This window comes from Marmota flaviventris, chromosome 9, assembly GCF_047511675.1.
Source record: "Marmota flaviventris isolate mMarFla1 chromosome 9, mMarFla1.hap1, whole genome shotgun sequence".
Lineage (NCBI taxonomy): Eukaryota > Metazoa > Chordata > Mammalia > Rodentia > Sciuridae > Marmota > Marmota flaviventris.
Genome location: NC_092506.1, coordinates 107,109,384 through 107,124,411, shown reverse-complemented (window position 1 = coordinate 107,124,411; position 15,028 = coordinate 107,109,384). Strand labels below are relative to the sequence as shown.

Below are 15,028 nucleotides of genomic sequence, written 5' to 3'. Positions count from 1 at the left end.
AAGACATAACCATGGTGGAAGCAATGCCAGTACTAAAGTTTATCTTTGCTGTTTTTTCTCTTCAGAGAAGATGCTGAAGCCCCCAAAGCCCGGCTTGTGAAACCTAGCTCCTCTTCCTCAGGTTCTCGGAGCTCACGCTCCGGTTCTTCTTCCACTCGCTCCACAGCAAATAGTGCCTCACGCAGCCAGCGGACACTGTCAACTGAAGCAGCACCCCAGCCTGCGCTGGCCACCCAGGCATACAGCCTAGTGGGGCCAGAAGTGAGAGGCTCTGAACCAAAGAAAGTTCATCATGCCACCCTGACCAAAGCAGAAAACACACCCAGCATGATCCCCAGCCAGAGCAGAGCCTTCCAAACTGTCTGAATTACAGTGGACTTGACTCCCATGCTTTCCTAGGAGTCAGGATCTTAGGACTCTTCTAGTCATTGGAGTTCAGTCACCAGCCACACAACCCACTCAAATTAGATAAGAGGTCATTTAAGTACCAGTGAACATCACATGGAACAGATTCAGATGAGCACTTTACTTATACACTATCAAATGAGCAAAAGAATGTAAGCTGATCATCTCCAAAAAGGCACCTATTGACCTTTAGACCAGAGTTGGGGGGCAGAGGGAAATAGGAATACAAATCTGTCTATTGACCAGGACCTGTGGTGAGGAGGTTGGGGAAAAGTGAAGTGAATGCTCCTAAAACTACTCACCAGGGATGGTTTGTATCAATACTTCAATTTACTATTGTCAAGAAGAAATGAGGTGTTTTTCATAAATTTTCTATGCATTTCTGCAAACCTACTGGATTATTGTGATTATTCAGATAATCTAACAGAACCCACAGCCTTATATTAAACCGATCTGTACCATGTATGGGACTAACCATTCCCAAGAAACTCCAAAAAAAGGAAACATGTCTCTTCTGTTCAACTTACTTTCATATGTCATAAGTTTGGATATTAATTTCAGAAGGAGTTGAAATAGTGGTAGTGAGAGATGGAGAAGAGTGATTGTGTTTCTCCTACTCTTATCTATTGCTATTAATTTTCTTCACACTGAACCCCAAACTAAGAACTAAAAAAGGAGTCCAAAATGTGTGACAAGGGCCTATGGAAAGCTTACCATATTGAGGTTCAGAGGATTGCTGACAAATATCAGAAATATATACTGGAGCAATTCTGAGTTTTTCCCTCAAATCAGATGCCTCTAAGGACTACCCTGCTGGATATCTCCAGAAGACGCAAATATTCATTACAGGTTATTTAACAATGTCCTTAGCAAGAAGTTCTCTAGAGAAAATGATTCAGAGATGTTGAATCTGACATACTATTATAGTTTCTTTGGAGAATATGTGAAACCAGAATTTCAAGACTGATTGGTCTACAAAGAGAGATTAGATCAGTTTTCTCTTAATATGCCAGGAAGTGATATAAAGAAGTTTAGTACTGCACCAAACTTAGAGCTTCCTCTATTTCTTTCATTTTAGAAGGATGTGAATCTGGGACTTTTGATGATTCTAGGCCTTAAATTATCAAAAAGATCAGATTGTCAACATTTCCTTATGGCTTTGCAAATGTATGTCATAATCATTCCCTCATGAGAGGCCAAAGCAGAGAGAAATTCAGTATTTTCTCAGTTTCAGCTTCCACAGAAGCCTAGCTCTGGGTTGGAAGAAAAGGGAACTAACACATAGGGAAAATAGTGAGAATGACTAATGCCTGTTAACCTTTCAGTTGTCAGCATCTTGGAAAGAATTAGCAGAAAGGATTCACCAGGAAAGCCATTGAAATAATTGGTGCATGGAAGAAGAAAGGTTATCTGACAAATATAAAGTAGTAGCCTCCAATATAATAAAATGTCTTTTTAATTGTTTTGACTATTAGAATACCTGTCCCAAAATGCTGATCCTGAAATAGCCATTCAAAGAACCTAACACAATGTCCACTGTTCACCATTGGTAGAGCTGGAGTAATAGGCCAGAAAAAGAAAAAATAATGCCAAGTATGGTGATGAAAGTTTTGTCTCTAAAATAGTAATCAGATGCTTCCAAAAGCAAGATGACCTGGGATTTTGTCCATTCTCTAGTTTTACCTTTCTTTTTTTTTTTTTCTTTCCTCCAGTACTAGCAATTGACTCCAGGGGCAATCTACCATTGACCTACATCCCCAGCCCCTTTTTAAAAAAAAATTTTTTTGGGGGGGACAGGATTTCACTGAGCTGCCCCGGCCTTGAATTTGCAATCCTCCTGCCTGAGCCTCCCCAATAGTTGGGATTATAGGTGTGCACCATTGTACCTGGCTCCTCTGGTTTTTCATTCATTATTTAATTTCACAGTAGTGTTCTCCCATAGTATAAATGCATTTTCTTATAAAGTTCCTAGGAGTTGATTCTTAAGTTTTTGTTGGTGCTAGGGATCTAATTTAGGGCCTCGAACATGCTAAGCAGAAAGTCTTAACCTGAGTTTTGTCTTCCTCAAAAAAAGATAGAAATGAGAAACTTAAAAAGAAACATAAAAAATGCCTGCTGTAAGTTTAAGAGAATTGGCATAGTTGGAATGCTTCTTCTACTTTTTTTTTTTTTGTGGTACTGTAGATTGAACCCAGGGCCTTGTGCATGCAAGGCAAGCACTCTACCAACTGAGCTATATCCCCAGCCCCCTTCTACTGCCTCTTATCTCATTGTAAGATATAAAAAATCCTTTACTCTGAATACCTCCCCCTCCCTTTTTTCTTTTCTTGAAGGGTGGTATCCTGGCAACATCTCTTCTACTATGTAATTCTGAGAATTCTCATTCCTAGAGTACCTGAGCCAAACAAGTACACTGTGGAGGCTGCAGCTGTGTCATCACTAGCAATTTGCTCTCATTATTGACTACCTTTGAACCTAAAGCTTCCTGCCTGTGTCACTGAAAGCAGGAATCAATTCCCTTTGCATGAAAAGGTTTAAATCACTTAAACAATGTTTGTTTTCAGAAGGCTAAAATACCACTGAATATCCAGTTTTTTTTGAAAATCTATTCACAATGGAAATGTACAACAAATACACAAAAGAGAGTATACAAAGAGTTTAGAGATTCTAGGAAATCAAAGATCTGAGAGAAAAGGTGCTGAAGTCTGGCAATGCTTCTCTTTGAGTCCAGCATTTGGGTTCAGATAATATAGGCTCTGGGCTTGGGATAAAGTTAGAACCACTACTGGTTCCAAACCATATTCCATTGACTTTGCAAATCAAATAAATTGATTCTTAAATATGAAAACAAAAACAGGATAAAAATAACTAAATGGTAGAAATAAATGTTGTAGAAAGAAAACACAGATGGAATGATGTGGATGTTTAGAGAATAACCATTTCTATAAAATATGTAAACCAAACTTTAATTTGTAAGATAATGAATTGATGTCTTTGTTGTTACACTGTATAAAAACAGTTTCAGAATGACTGCTCCAAAAAGACATATATAATTTTGCTTCTTTTCTGGTGTTAAGCTGTTTGTTTCAATTTTAATTTCTAAGTTGCCTTGTAATTGGATTGTTTGAGCATCATAAAAACCAAATATTTATTATAGATGCATCTGTATCAGCAATTAAAAAATAAATAAGTAAAAGTGATGCTGTAGGAAAGGCTGAAGCTCATATAACCAGCCCTGGAAATTTGTTTATCAGCTTGCTGCCAACAGAACAGAAGAACTCAGACTGAATATGGTCTATTATTTATTGATTTCAGTCACAAATACATCAAGTACTTTTTCTCACAAGGAAGTAGTACAGAGAATTGCTTTATCAAAATCAATAAGCAAAACTTAATAAACAAGTAATTTTATAAATTGGAGACTGAACCCAGGGGAGCTTTGCCACTGTATATCCTCAGTATTTTTTGGAGACACTAAGTTGTTGAGGGTCTCTGTAAAATGCTGAGGCTGGCCTCAAACTTGCAATTTCCTCCCTCAGCCTCCTTACCGGTGTGCATCACAGCACCAAAACCACAAAAAAAGTATTTTGTGCCAAGGTAACATATTAACAAGTAACACTAAGAAATTAAAATAAACCTGAAAAGAGAAGTATATACAAAGATGTTCACAAAAATCTGAAAACAAACTTCAGAGTGTAAGCCCAAAATGATGGTGCAGACCTCAACAGATTCAGGAAGTTGCTTGTTGTTCTTTGGGGACTCTAGGGACCCATTTTCTGGTGAAAATGGCCATCGTTTACAGAAGAGGTTTTGGTTTTATAGGGTACAATTAGGATAGTTTCATCATTGGAACTTGTGGGTGTACCATTAGGAAAGTCAGGGGCTAGTTAAGTAGGTTAAAAATTTTAACTCGGAAGGGCAGCTATAAAAGGTTGAGATTCATTGTTACTTAGAGAGGAGATTGATCGCCTCCTTCCTTCAGGGCCCATAGTTCAGTATTTACTGTGTGTCCTTTTAGGACTAATTTGCAATGGGGGGAGGTCTAAGTCCAGAGCCCAACATTCAGTATTTGCCTCCTTCCTTCAAGGCCCATTGGTAAAGGATTTACTGGAAGGTTAATGCTTGGCTAGTTTCCCCTCCCTCCTCCCGAGCTGTATTATCTCTCTGCTTTTCTTTGGGGCTGTTTTGTAGGATTATTATTTTTCATAACTCTTCATAGAGGTCCATCAATAAAATAATAGCAATAATAGTAATTATCACATATTAAAACAAATGGGCTTTTTTTTTTTTACTATGGATTGAACCCCGGGTTTGCTTGACCCCTGAGCTACATCCTCAGCCCTTTTAAATTTTAGACAGGGTTTTGCTAAATTGCTGAGGCTGCTTCCTGAGTTGCTGGGAAGACAGGTAAGCACCACCATGTCTGCTCATGAACTGAGAAATTTTCATGTGTCAGAAACCATACTAAGTATATTACATATTTTTTTCTCAACTTCAAACTCACTTCAGCCCTATGAGAAGATGTTTGCATTATTATCTCATAAAGGAGAAAACCAAGGCTTGGAGAGGTTAAGTCAGTAGCAGAAAGCTAGGATTTAAACCCAGTCATTATGTTAGTATGTTCCATCAGAACTGTAAGATCCTGATTAATGACCATTCTGGTTCCTGAAATCCTCACACCTTTATCCTCAGCTATGAGTTTTCCCTTCCCTTTGCTTTCTTTCTTGCCATAGAGCTTTTCACCATATATGGGACATAGATAGCTCATTTACACAGTAAGTCCAAATTGTTTAAAAAATGTCTTTTTTTGCAAATTAGGACAAAGTTTTCAACTTTATAATTGTATATGATGTTTTTATATGATAAAATAACAATGGGCTTAGATCATATAATGCATAATAATACTTGTTAAATGTTAAGTACAGGATGCTGAATACAGCAAGGTTAAGAATTTTGTCAGGTTTTCTGAGAGGCAAAAAGACAAGCTGCATTAAGAGGCCAAATTAATAGAGTTAATTTTCCAAAGATAATAAGGGCATGTCAATTTATCAAATATTTAGAATTTAAATACTTCAGGTACCCCATACTTAAAGCAATCACGTTTATAATTCTTTAGGGCAGATTTTTCCTCCCCTTTCCCTCCCCAGTACTGAGGATTGAACCCAGAGCTGCTCTACCACGGACCTACATCCCCAGCAATTTTTTATTGTTTGAGACAGGGTCTTGCTAAGTTGTCCAGGCTAGTCTTGAACTTGAGACCCTCCTCTCTTAGCCTCTTGAACAGTGGGGATTACATGTCCAGCTATTCCCTCTTGTTTTTTATTTTATTTTTTTGTCATGCTGGAGATTGAATCCAGGGCCTTTCATGTTAGGCAAGTACTCTACTACTGATCTACATCCCAGCCCTCTTGTTTTTGTACGTCTCATTTTTCTCATCATTCTTGAATAGAAAAGTTATAAAAAAGGAAAACTCAATTAGTTTTGCTACTTATAAGCAGATCTGTTGACTGTTTCAATTAATAAAAGAATAAAGTGCACTAATTAAAATATAATTTATATAGTTCCTCCTCTTTACAGTGCAGCGGTTACACAAGATATTTTAAAAGGAGTTTAAATTTAATAAAGTAGAAAATAATTTAGCCTAAGAGTTAAGAGTATAAGCTTTGGAATAAAATAAATCTGATTTTGAAAAATTCAGATTTAGGTAGAAAAAATTATTTGATCGATATGGGCCTCAATTCCTTTATTTAAAATGGAGATAATATGGGGCTGGGGATATACCTCAGTTGGCAAAGTGCTTGCTTCATATGCACAAGGCCCTGGGTTCAATCCCCAGCACCCTCCCCCCCCACACACACACACACAAAAAAAAAAATGGAGATAATAAAACCTGCCTAAAATAGTTGTTTTGAGGATTGCATGCATGCTGTACATAAGCATGTAATAAAATAGCAATGGCAGCTGGGTGCTACTGCACATGTCTGTAATTCCAGCAACTCAGGAGGCTGAGGAAGGAGAATCACACATTTAAGGTCAGCCTCTGAAATTTAGTGAGACTGTAATAAATAAATAAATAAATAAGTAGGTAGGTCTGGGGATGTAGCGCAGAGTGATCCTTAGTACCACCCCCCAAAAAAAGCAAAAACAGCAATGGCAAGGATTCTACTGTCTGTAAAACACCGCACAAGGCATGAAAGTGTTGTAAGGCATATCATCTTGTTAGGGAGGCAAGACATAAGATGGAAAAAGGTATCAGGGTTACTTATATGTATCCTATGCTCCAAAACAATAATTTATACCTGACTATAGTCAGAAAGTAAAATATTAATAACAGCTTGACTTATCCTAGTTTCAAATTTCCTTGATGAAATGCCATAAATACACTCACGTCTCTGGGCATACACTGCATCTTTTAGTTGTGTCACAGGATTCAAGAATGGTTTTTGTTTTGCTTCACTATTGGGGCACTCTACCATTGAGCTACATTCCTAGTTTTTTTTATTTTGAGAAAGAACCTGGCTAAGTCCTGATGCTGGCTTTAATTGTTGATGGACCTTTATTTTATTCGTTTATTTATATGTAGTGCTGAGAATTGAACCCAGTGCCTCACACATGTGAGGCGAGTGTTGTACCACTGAGCCACAACCCCAGCCTGAGGCCCCTGTCTTAAATTAAATGAGCTGGGGGATATAGCTCAGTGGTTAAGCACCCACTACCTTCACTCTTCCATACCCAAAAAAAGGTTCACTTTTTTTTTTTTTTGGTACTGGACAGAGGTTCTTAACATTTTATAGGGTCTTGGCTACCTTTGAGAATTTGATAAAAGTCTTTGGATTCTCTGATATTTATAGCATTAAAAATCCCAAGGGAAAAGGGAGAGAACTAAAATATCAGGCAAAGGATAAGAAAAATTTTACATGTTACAACTTTATCCAATCCTCACAACTCTGAAAGGATTGTTTTGTAAGCTGAAATTACCTCTACACAAGAAAATGGCTTGAATTTGAATTTAGCTCTGATTACTATTCCATTCGGCTCATTTACTAAGAACATAGTCCATTTACTAAGAACATAGTCAAGTCCTAGAACATATTTTAAGAGACTAGAAAAGGGTTATTCTGCTTTTTTTTCAGTGATGGGGATCATCAGGTCCAGGGCCTTGCACATGCTAAGCAAGTACTCTAAAGCTGAACTATACCCCCAGCCCTGTTCTGCTTTTTAAAACCACTGCTATTGGGTGGGATCCCCCAAACCAGTGAATTTGGGTCCCCGCTCTATTTTCCACTAGTTCAATGATTTAAATAGATAAACTTCGGAATTGAGACTTCCGACTCTAGAGCATGAAAAAAAGTGCAGAGAGCAAAGGAAATTGAAAAGAATGCCCAGAGTATACATCTTCCTTCTGGAGTTGGAGTCAAGTATATTTCTAGAAAGGCAATCACACTGTAGTGAAAAAGCTACATTTTAAGCCTGTATGTCCCAGCTATTCCAAAGGCTCACTTGGGCCCAGGAGTTCCAGAGGATACTGAACAACATAGTGAAACCATTTCAAAATAACCAAAAAAAAAAAAAAAAAAAAAAAAACACCTGTAACAGTGATCCCTTTACCTTCTGAATGTAGTCCTCATTGCTCTAAGGTTTATTATTATTTTTTTAAAGTGTTTTTTTCTTCTCTTCCCCGCTCCCCCAACAAGATTAGGAAGACAGTGTTATCTTTTCTTCCCTAGTTAACTGCCCTTGAATAGAACACACCCACTGCAGGAAGGAGATGCCTGGCTGACAATCTCCCAAATTAACAGGTGAATCCTAAGAGAAAAACAGGATGCCCTGGGACCCCCCTACTGGAATGTAACCCTTGAAAAATTCCTTTAACCCCGCCCCCACCCACCCATCCAGAGAGTCCTGGCCTTTGGGACAGGAGTCCCTTGTGTTTCTCCTTTGCTAGCAAAGCAATAAAACTTTTTCCTTTTTCTCAAAACCTTGTCCTCATTATTAAATTTGGCATTGGGGACAGGGATGGAGCTTGTGGTTACAACCTAGGTTTGACTTTAACCAGAAGTTTATTTTCCCATAAATAACATCTCGGAGACTCATTTTTCTGTTAATATGGTAATAAGTAATATATCTCAAAAATTGTTCTGATGCTTAAAAACAAAACACTCTGCCTTGAAAGATCATTATAAAAAATTAACTTCTTAGGAGGTAGGGGGAGGCTAAGTCTATACACCACGGTCTTCAAGATAACAAGAATAATCAAATATGAAAAGATTCTTCCTTCAAGTTTGACTCTGTCCCTAGGTTTTACTGGCTTTGACAAGGGCAAGGTGTCCTCAATTCTCGGCTAGCCTTCCTCGCTTGGTCTGGCGAACTTCCAAACCAATTTTTGGTAGCTTGGCTACTAAAAAATTCTGTAGGATAATCTTTAAAAAAGGCTCTAACTCTTCAGTGTTTATTTATCTAGTGTACAGAAATAATAGCTGCCCTGACTGTTTGAAAGGACACATGGAAAGCCTTCAAGGAACTCCGGCAGGCTTGGAAGGGTAAGGCCCCAATGCCTGCCTCCATGCATCACAATTTAAAATTCTAGGCACTGTTGTTTGGTGGCTCAGTTACGTTTTCAAGGACTCTGCGGGGTCTGTTGTTTAATTTTTGATAAAAGCCAAGGCAGTGAAGACATTACCTCATGTTACTGAAAATAAAAAAAGCTCCGGAAATCTAAATCAAGGACACAGGGCTACCGGAACCTCGAATTGCTAATGCCTAGCTCACCTACAAGGGAAAAATACGGGACCTTTTAAATATTTATTTCATAAATAAGAGAGAAACGTGGCAAGTGGGGGAGGGCCTGACCCGAGCCCCATGTGCTCGGCGGGAGGAGGGGCCCGGCTGGGCGCTCGAACGCTGGGCCGTGTCCAGGGTGTTCTAAGAGACAGGAACAGAGGCGAGATACCGCGGCGGCCTGGCGGTTCACCCTAATCCCAAATCGAGGTGCCCATGAGCAAGTTACCCTAGAGGGGCCGTGAGTCCGAAATGACCGCTTCAAACACTGAGGGTCCGCCCTATCCCAAAGCCATTATAGCTAGGAAGTGTGGGTGCACGGAATCGGGGTGCGGGGACCCAGCGGACCGTCTAGAATACCGCGGTGGGGGATGGGGAAGGAGAAATGAGGACTTGGTGGGGGAGGGGAGGAACAACCTTTGCGGCCATTTTGTCCTCGCTCCACTTCCGTCTTCTTTTCCCGGGCTCCGGACCCCGGACCCCTCCCTTCAGGCCCTGCGTTCGGGCTGACCCTGTTCGGCGCGGGACAAGATCGCGGCTGGCGCTGCCACCATTGGTTGTTTCCAAGTGTGCCCGCCCCTCTTCCTCCTTCTCCTTCCGCCCTCTCCCGCCCGCGCTGGTTGCGGGCGCCTGCGTCGCGGCGAACGCTCCCCTCCCCCGCCTAGAGTGACGGAAGACTCCCGCGCGCGGGCTCTCTTGGCCCCACCCTCCCTTTCCCCTGGGCCGTTCGGAGAGCGGGGGCGAGCATGAAAGTTCCAGAACGCTGCGGTGGTGCGTCATCGCGAGGGGGGGTGGGACGGGGGCGGGTGGGGGTGAGGCTTGAGGAGCGAATACGGGTTCCTCATTGGAGCTTGCAGAGGTAGCCAAGCACTCATTGGTTGAGGCGACCATGATGAACAGCCGGCCGGGGCGGGCCCCTTCTGGAAGGTTCTGAGACAGGGTATAAGAGACAGGGTGGCGGGCGGAAACCGGTCTCATTGAACGCGGTGGCAGCTTTTGAGGTGTGTGAGGTTTCTTCGCGAGTAGATTCCGGCCTACACATACGGTAAGGCCTTTGCCCTTTAAGTCCTTGGAAGTTTCCGGGGAAGTGTGTATCCCAGACTGAGTGGGCTTGCTGCCAAGGGTCTCCAGAGCAGCTCCCTGGAGCTTGCGGGGAAAGAGTAGCGATCGGTGAAGCAGCACTTTCTCTACAGGGGGTGGCCTTGGCGCTTGGCCCCGGCCTGCAGGTTAGGGGGGAGCCGAGTTCAGGTTGTTGCGGCCGACCCAGGGCGGCAGGGCGGCGCCCCTTTGCCCCGGTTAAATAAGACCTTGCGTGGTGGGGGAGGGGCGCCGCATCCGCTGTGGCCTTGGTTAGGGGAATCGGAGCCAGGCCTTGACTCTTTGCTTTTTCCTGAGTCGTTTTGCTTTTTAAGCCGCCCTTGGCAAGCACCCAGAATGGAGGTTCTTAGGGTAGTGGGGAAAGAAGGGCCGTTGCAACTCGTGGAGCCCTGGGCTTTGGCAACGGGGATTGCACCGGGGTTCCTGTCGGTGTGGGCCACGTGTTCAGCAACGTCGGAGACCTTCGGGCAGGGGCGGGCTCTGCTAGGTTTGGCATAGCAACCTGTACTGCAGCATTACTGGTCTGATCTCCTGCGTGGTAAAGTACTGAGCATAATCATCTGTGTGGTTATGGCCATTCTTAAGTGGTCTAAAGAAGGGGGAATACACTGAAAATGCTTCACTGGATTTTCAAAACACGTGTTTAATTTTATTCTTAGGAACCATGTCTAAGGGACCTGCAGTTGGCATTGATCTTGGCACCACCTACTCTTGTGTGGGTGTCTTCCAGCATGGAAAAGTGGAGATAATTGCCAATGATCAGGGGAACCGAACTACCCCAAGCTATGTCGCCTTTACTGACACAGAACGATTGATCGGGGATGCTGCAAAGAATCAGGTTGCGATGAACCCCACCAACACGGTTTTTGGTAAGTATGTAATTTTCTGAGTATTAACGGCTAGGGAGCAGGGCTTTTGAGGAATTCTGGCTTACTAAATGAGACACCGAAGAGTCCTGTGCAGTAGGGAAATATTTTTCTTGGGATACCTCGATTAGGTATTAAGTAATTTTAGGGTAAACTAGGATGTACTATTATTGCTTCCCACATAGGAGTTTGGCATTTGAGAAAGCATGGGGGGTTTTATGTATTGCTGGAAAATTAGGCCTTTGCAGAATGAACTTCACCCTAGTCTAGGCCCGAGTTTTAATGTTAGAAGGTGAAATGCAATAAAATGCCGGATTCTTTTTACAGATGCCAAACGTCTGATAGGGCGGAGATTTGATGATGCTGTTGTCCAGTCTGATATGAAGCACTGGCCCTTTATGGTGGTGAATGATGCAGGCAGGCCCAAAGTCCAAGTAGAATACAAGGGAGAGACAAAAAGTTTCTATCCAGAAGAGGTGTCCTCTATGGTTCTGACAAAGATGAAGGAAATTGCAGAGGCCTACCTTGGGAAGGTGAGGTTGAGGTTTTTTGACAATGTAGGAATTTAACAATGGGGGCGTCCAACTGGAATTTGAGTGCATGTTGAAATTAATTTGATTATGGGACGAAATAGCACAAATTGTACTGGTATTAATTACTTGGTATTAATCTGGGTTTTTCTGTGTTTTGTTGTTAACTTTATTCCTAGACTGTTACCAATGCTGTGGTCACAGTGCCAGCTTACTTCAATGATTCTCAGCGTCAGGCAACCAAAGATGCCGGAACCATTGCTGGTCTCAATGTACTTAGGATAATCAATGAGCCAACTGCTGCTGCTATCGCTTATGGTTTGGACAAAAAGGTTTGTCTTAATTTTTGTCTTTGAATGCAAATCTAGATTTAGGATTTATTATTAGCTGTCAGGAATTTACATATAAGCTTATTTTTTAATGGCAGGTTGGAGCTGAAAGAAATGTGCTGATTTTTGATTTAGGAGGTGGCACTTTTGATGTGTCAATCCTCACTATTGAGGATGGAATCTTTGAGGTCAAATCTACAGCTGGAGACACCCACTTAGGTGGAGAAGACTTTGACAACAGAATGGTCAATCATTTTATCGCAGAGTTCAAGCGCAAGCATAAGAAGGACATCAGTGAGAACAAAAGAGCTGTCCGACGTCTCCGTACTGCATGTGAAAGAGCTAAGCGTACCCTCTCTTCCAGCACTCAGGCCAGTATTGAGATTGATTCTCTCTATGAAGGAATCGACTTCTATACCTCCATTACCCGTGCTCGATTTGAAGAGTTGAATGCTGACCTGTTCCGTGGCACCCTCGACCCTGTAGAAAAAGCTCTTCGAGATGCCAAACTAGACAAGTCACAGATCCATGATATTGTACTGGTGGGTGGTTCTACTCGCATCCCCAAGATTCAGAAGCTTCTGCAGGACTTCTTCAATGGAAAGGAACTGAATAAGAGCATCAACCCTGATGAGGCTGTTGCTTATGGTGCAGGTAATCTCAAATTTTACCCTTTAATAGGCAGCCTTTGGGGCCCAAACCAACTCGCTGTGATGATGGATTCCAAAACCATTCGTAGTTTCCACCAGAAATTTTGTGTTGGCTAGTTCCTTCCTTGGATGTCTGAGCGAATGAAATGGGTTAATAAGGTGATTTGAATTTGTTTGTTTTTTTTTTTTTTTAATTTTTAATCTTTTCTTTAGCTGTCCAGGCAGCCATTTTATCTGGAGACAAGTCTGAAAATGTTCAAGATTTGCTGCTATTGGATGTCACTCCTCTTTCCCTTGGTATTGAAACTGCTGGTGGAGTCATGACTGTCCTCATCAAGCGCAATACCACCATTCCTACCAAGCAGACACAGACCTTCACAACTTACTCTGACAACCAGCCTGGTGTGCTCATTCAGGTAGGTGTTATTTATTATTAACACTTGTAGCAGTTATGTAAAACCAGGAAAGTCTTGTTCGCTGTGATGATGGATTCCAAAACCATTCGTAGTTTCCACCAGAACAATTTTGTGTTGGCCAGTTCCTTCCTTGGATGTCTGAGCGACTATTAATTCCTAGTGAGTTTATATAGCACAGAAATTTTAAAGTCTTAATGGTGACTAACTTCTGTTATTGTTTACCCCAAGGTATATGAAGGTGAGCGTGCCATGACCAAGGATAACAACCTGCTTGGCAAGTTTGAACTCACAGGCATACCCCCTGCACCCCGTGGTGTTCCTCAGATTGAAGTCACATTTGATATTGATGCCAATGGCATCCTGAATGTTTCTGCTGTAGACAAGAGTACAGGAAAAGAAAACAAGATTACCATCACTAACGACAAAGGTTAGTCTGGAAAACAAGGCTCTCTTGTCTGGTCTTGATTTATTTGAAGTGTCCCCCACTGTAGGCCGAGGGATAAGTTGTAACAGAGACCTACTGAAGATTTTGTAATTTTCTAGGTCGTTTGAGCAAGGAAGACATTGAGCGCATGGTCCAGGAAGCTGAGAAGTACAAAGCTGAAGATGAAAAGCAGAGGGACAAGGTGTCATCCAAGAATTCACTTGAGTCCTATGCATTCAACATGAAAGCAACTGTTGAAGATGAGAAACTTCAAGGCAAGATAAATGATGAGGACAAACAGAAGATTCTTGACAAATGTAATGAAATCATCAACTGGCTGGATAAGAACCAGGTTGGTAATTTTCTGCTAAGCAGTAAAGAGATGCATAGACTCTGGGTTGGCATAACGGTCACAGTGATGAAAGGTCCAGACATTCGCAGTTTCCACCAGAATTTGACATGTTGGCAGTTTACCTTCCTTGGATGTCTGAGTGACCCAAGACTAAGACCTAGTGTGAGGTGCTTTTTCTGACTAGCCCTGGGCTCCATGAATATATTAGGTTGCATTATAAGTAAACTTACAATGGTTATTTTTTTTCCCCTTCAGACTGCAGAGAAGGAAGAATTTGAACATCAGCAGAAAGAGCTGGAGAAAGTCTGCAACCCCATCATTACCAAGCTGTACCAGAGCGCAGGAGGCATGCCAGGAGGAATGCCTGGGGGATTCCCTGGTGGGGGAGCTCCTCCCTCTGGTGGTGCTTCCTCTGGGCCCACCATTGAAGAAGTTGATTAAGCCAGCCCAAGTACAGTTGTAGCATTGTTCCACAGTAAAACATGGAAGGGCCCAAATTTGTAGCAAATTCTGTGGCAGTTGTAAAGTTGCTGCTATAGTAAATTACTGGGCATTCTCAATACTTGAATATGGAACATGTACACAGGGAAAGGAAATACATTGCACTTTATAAACACTGTATTGTAAGTGGAAAATGCAATGTCTTAAATAAAACTGTATTTAAAAATTGGCACCATATAGTTGTCTCTTATTAGCTTCTGGTAAGGCCTTAGAGTAGCATTGGTAATGTGCCATTTGATTTAAGTGATTTAAGTTTTAAAGCCAGTTCTATGGGTGGAATTTGGCAGAATTGGCTATGAAATTGAGTAACAAAAGTGAAGAGTCTTGCTCATCCTAAAAGCTTCAATAAAGTGTCTTCAGTTAAGAAGGGCAGAAACCAATGTATCAGGAACAAGGGCTTTCTAATTTACCTGGGTGCCTCTTTGGCTAACTTAAAAGAACACAAGTATATACCAAAGGAATTCCTGAATTCATGGGAAATGTGACTTTCCTGTGGGTCACATGGTTGTACATACTTTCTAAAGCACACAAAGTGGCTTATGCCACCTAGTGGCTGATTGAGTCCCAACAGAGAATTACTATGCTATGCTATGTTCTTTAGTTTTGAGCTTAAGTTGGCCTATCTTGTCATTTCTTGGAGTTAAATCCATGTGCTGTAGTATGTGGCTCATGTGTGGTA

General features: G+C 41.6%; 2 protein-coding genes and 2 non-coding genes across 4 annotated transcripts in view; all 4 read left to right on the top strand.

The window, feature by feature from the left end:
* The window catches only part of Clmp (CXADR like membrane protein), a 97,356-nt gene extending 91,208 nt beyond the window's left edge, over positions 1–6,148 (top strand). Inside the window, exon 7 of the mRNA XM_027930597.2 lies at positions 66–6,148. Coding sequence (XP_027786398.2) covers positions 66–366 — 301 coding nt within the window. The 3' untranslated portion in view covers positions 367–6,148. The remainder of the gene's footprint in view (positions 1–65) is intronic.
* A 3,972-nt stretch (positions 6,149–10,120) lies between these two features.
* On the top strand, positions 10,121–14,521 carry Hspa8 (heat shock protein family A (Hsp70) member 8). The gene is made up of 9 exons (XM_027930712.2): positions 10,121–10,228; positions 10,941–11,150; positions 11,475–11,680; positions 11,857–12,009; positions 12,105–12,660; positions 12,870–13,072; positions 13,301–13,499; positions 13,616–13,848; positions 14,104–14,521. The coding sequence occupies exons 2-9, from the start codon at positions 10,946–10,948 to the stop codon at positions 14,287–14,289; spliced, it is 1,941 nt and encodes a 646-aa protein (XP_027786513.1). The 5' UTR covers positions 10,121–10,228; positions 10,941–10,945; the 3' UTR covers positions 14,290–14,521.
* On the top strand, positions 12,712–12,797 carry LOC114089074 (small nucleolar RNA SNORD14). The gene has a single exon (XR_003582127.1). It is a non-coding gene; the product is annotated as a small nucleolar RNA SNORD14 (small nucleolar RNA).
* On the top strand, positions 13,131–13,218 carry LOC114089075 (small nucleolar RNA SNORD14). The gene has a single exon (XR_003582128.1). It is a non-coding gene; the product is annotated as a small nucleolar RNA SNORD14 (small nucleolar RNA).
* Positions 14,522–15,028: the final 507 nt, after the last annotated feature.

Coding starts and splice junctions, on each gene's coding strand:
- Hspa8 (XM_027930712.2), top strand. CDS start 10,946: ATGTCTAAGGGACCTGCAGTTGGCATTGATCTTGGCACCACCTACTCT. Junction 13,073..13,300: donor AGCCTGGTGTGCTCATTCAG/GTAGGTGTTATT, acceptor GTTTACCCCAAG/GTATATGAAGGTGAGCGTGC. Junction 13,849..14,103: donor ACTGGCTGGATAAGAACCAG/GTTGGTAATTTT, acceptor TTTCCCCTTCAG/ACTGCAGAGAAGGAAGAATT.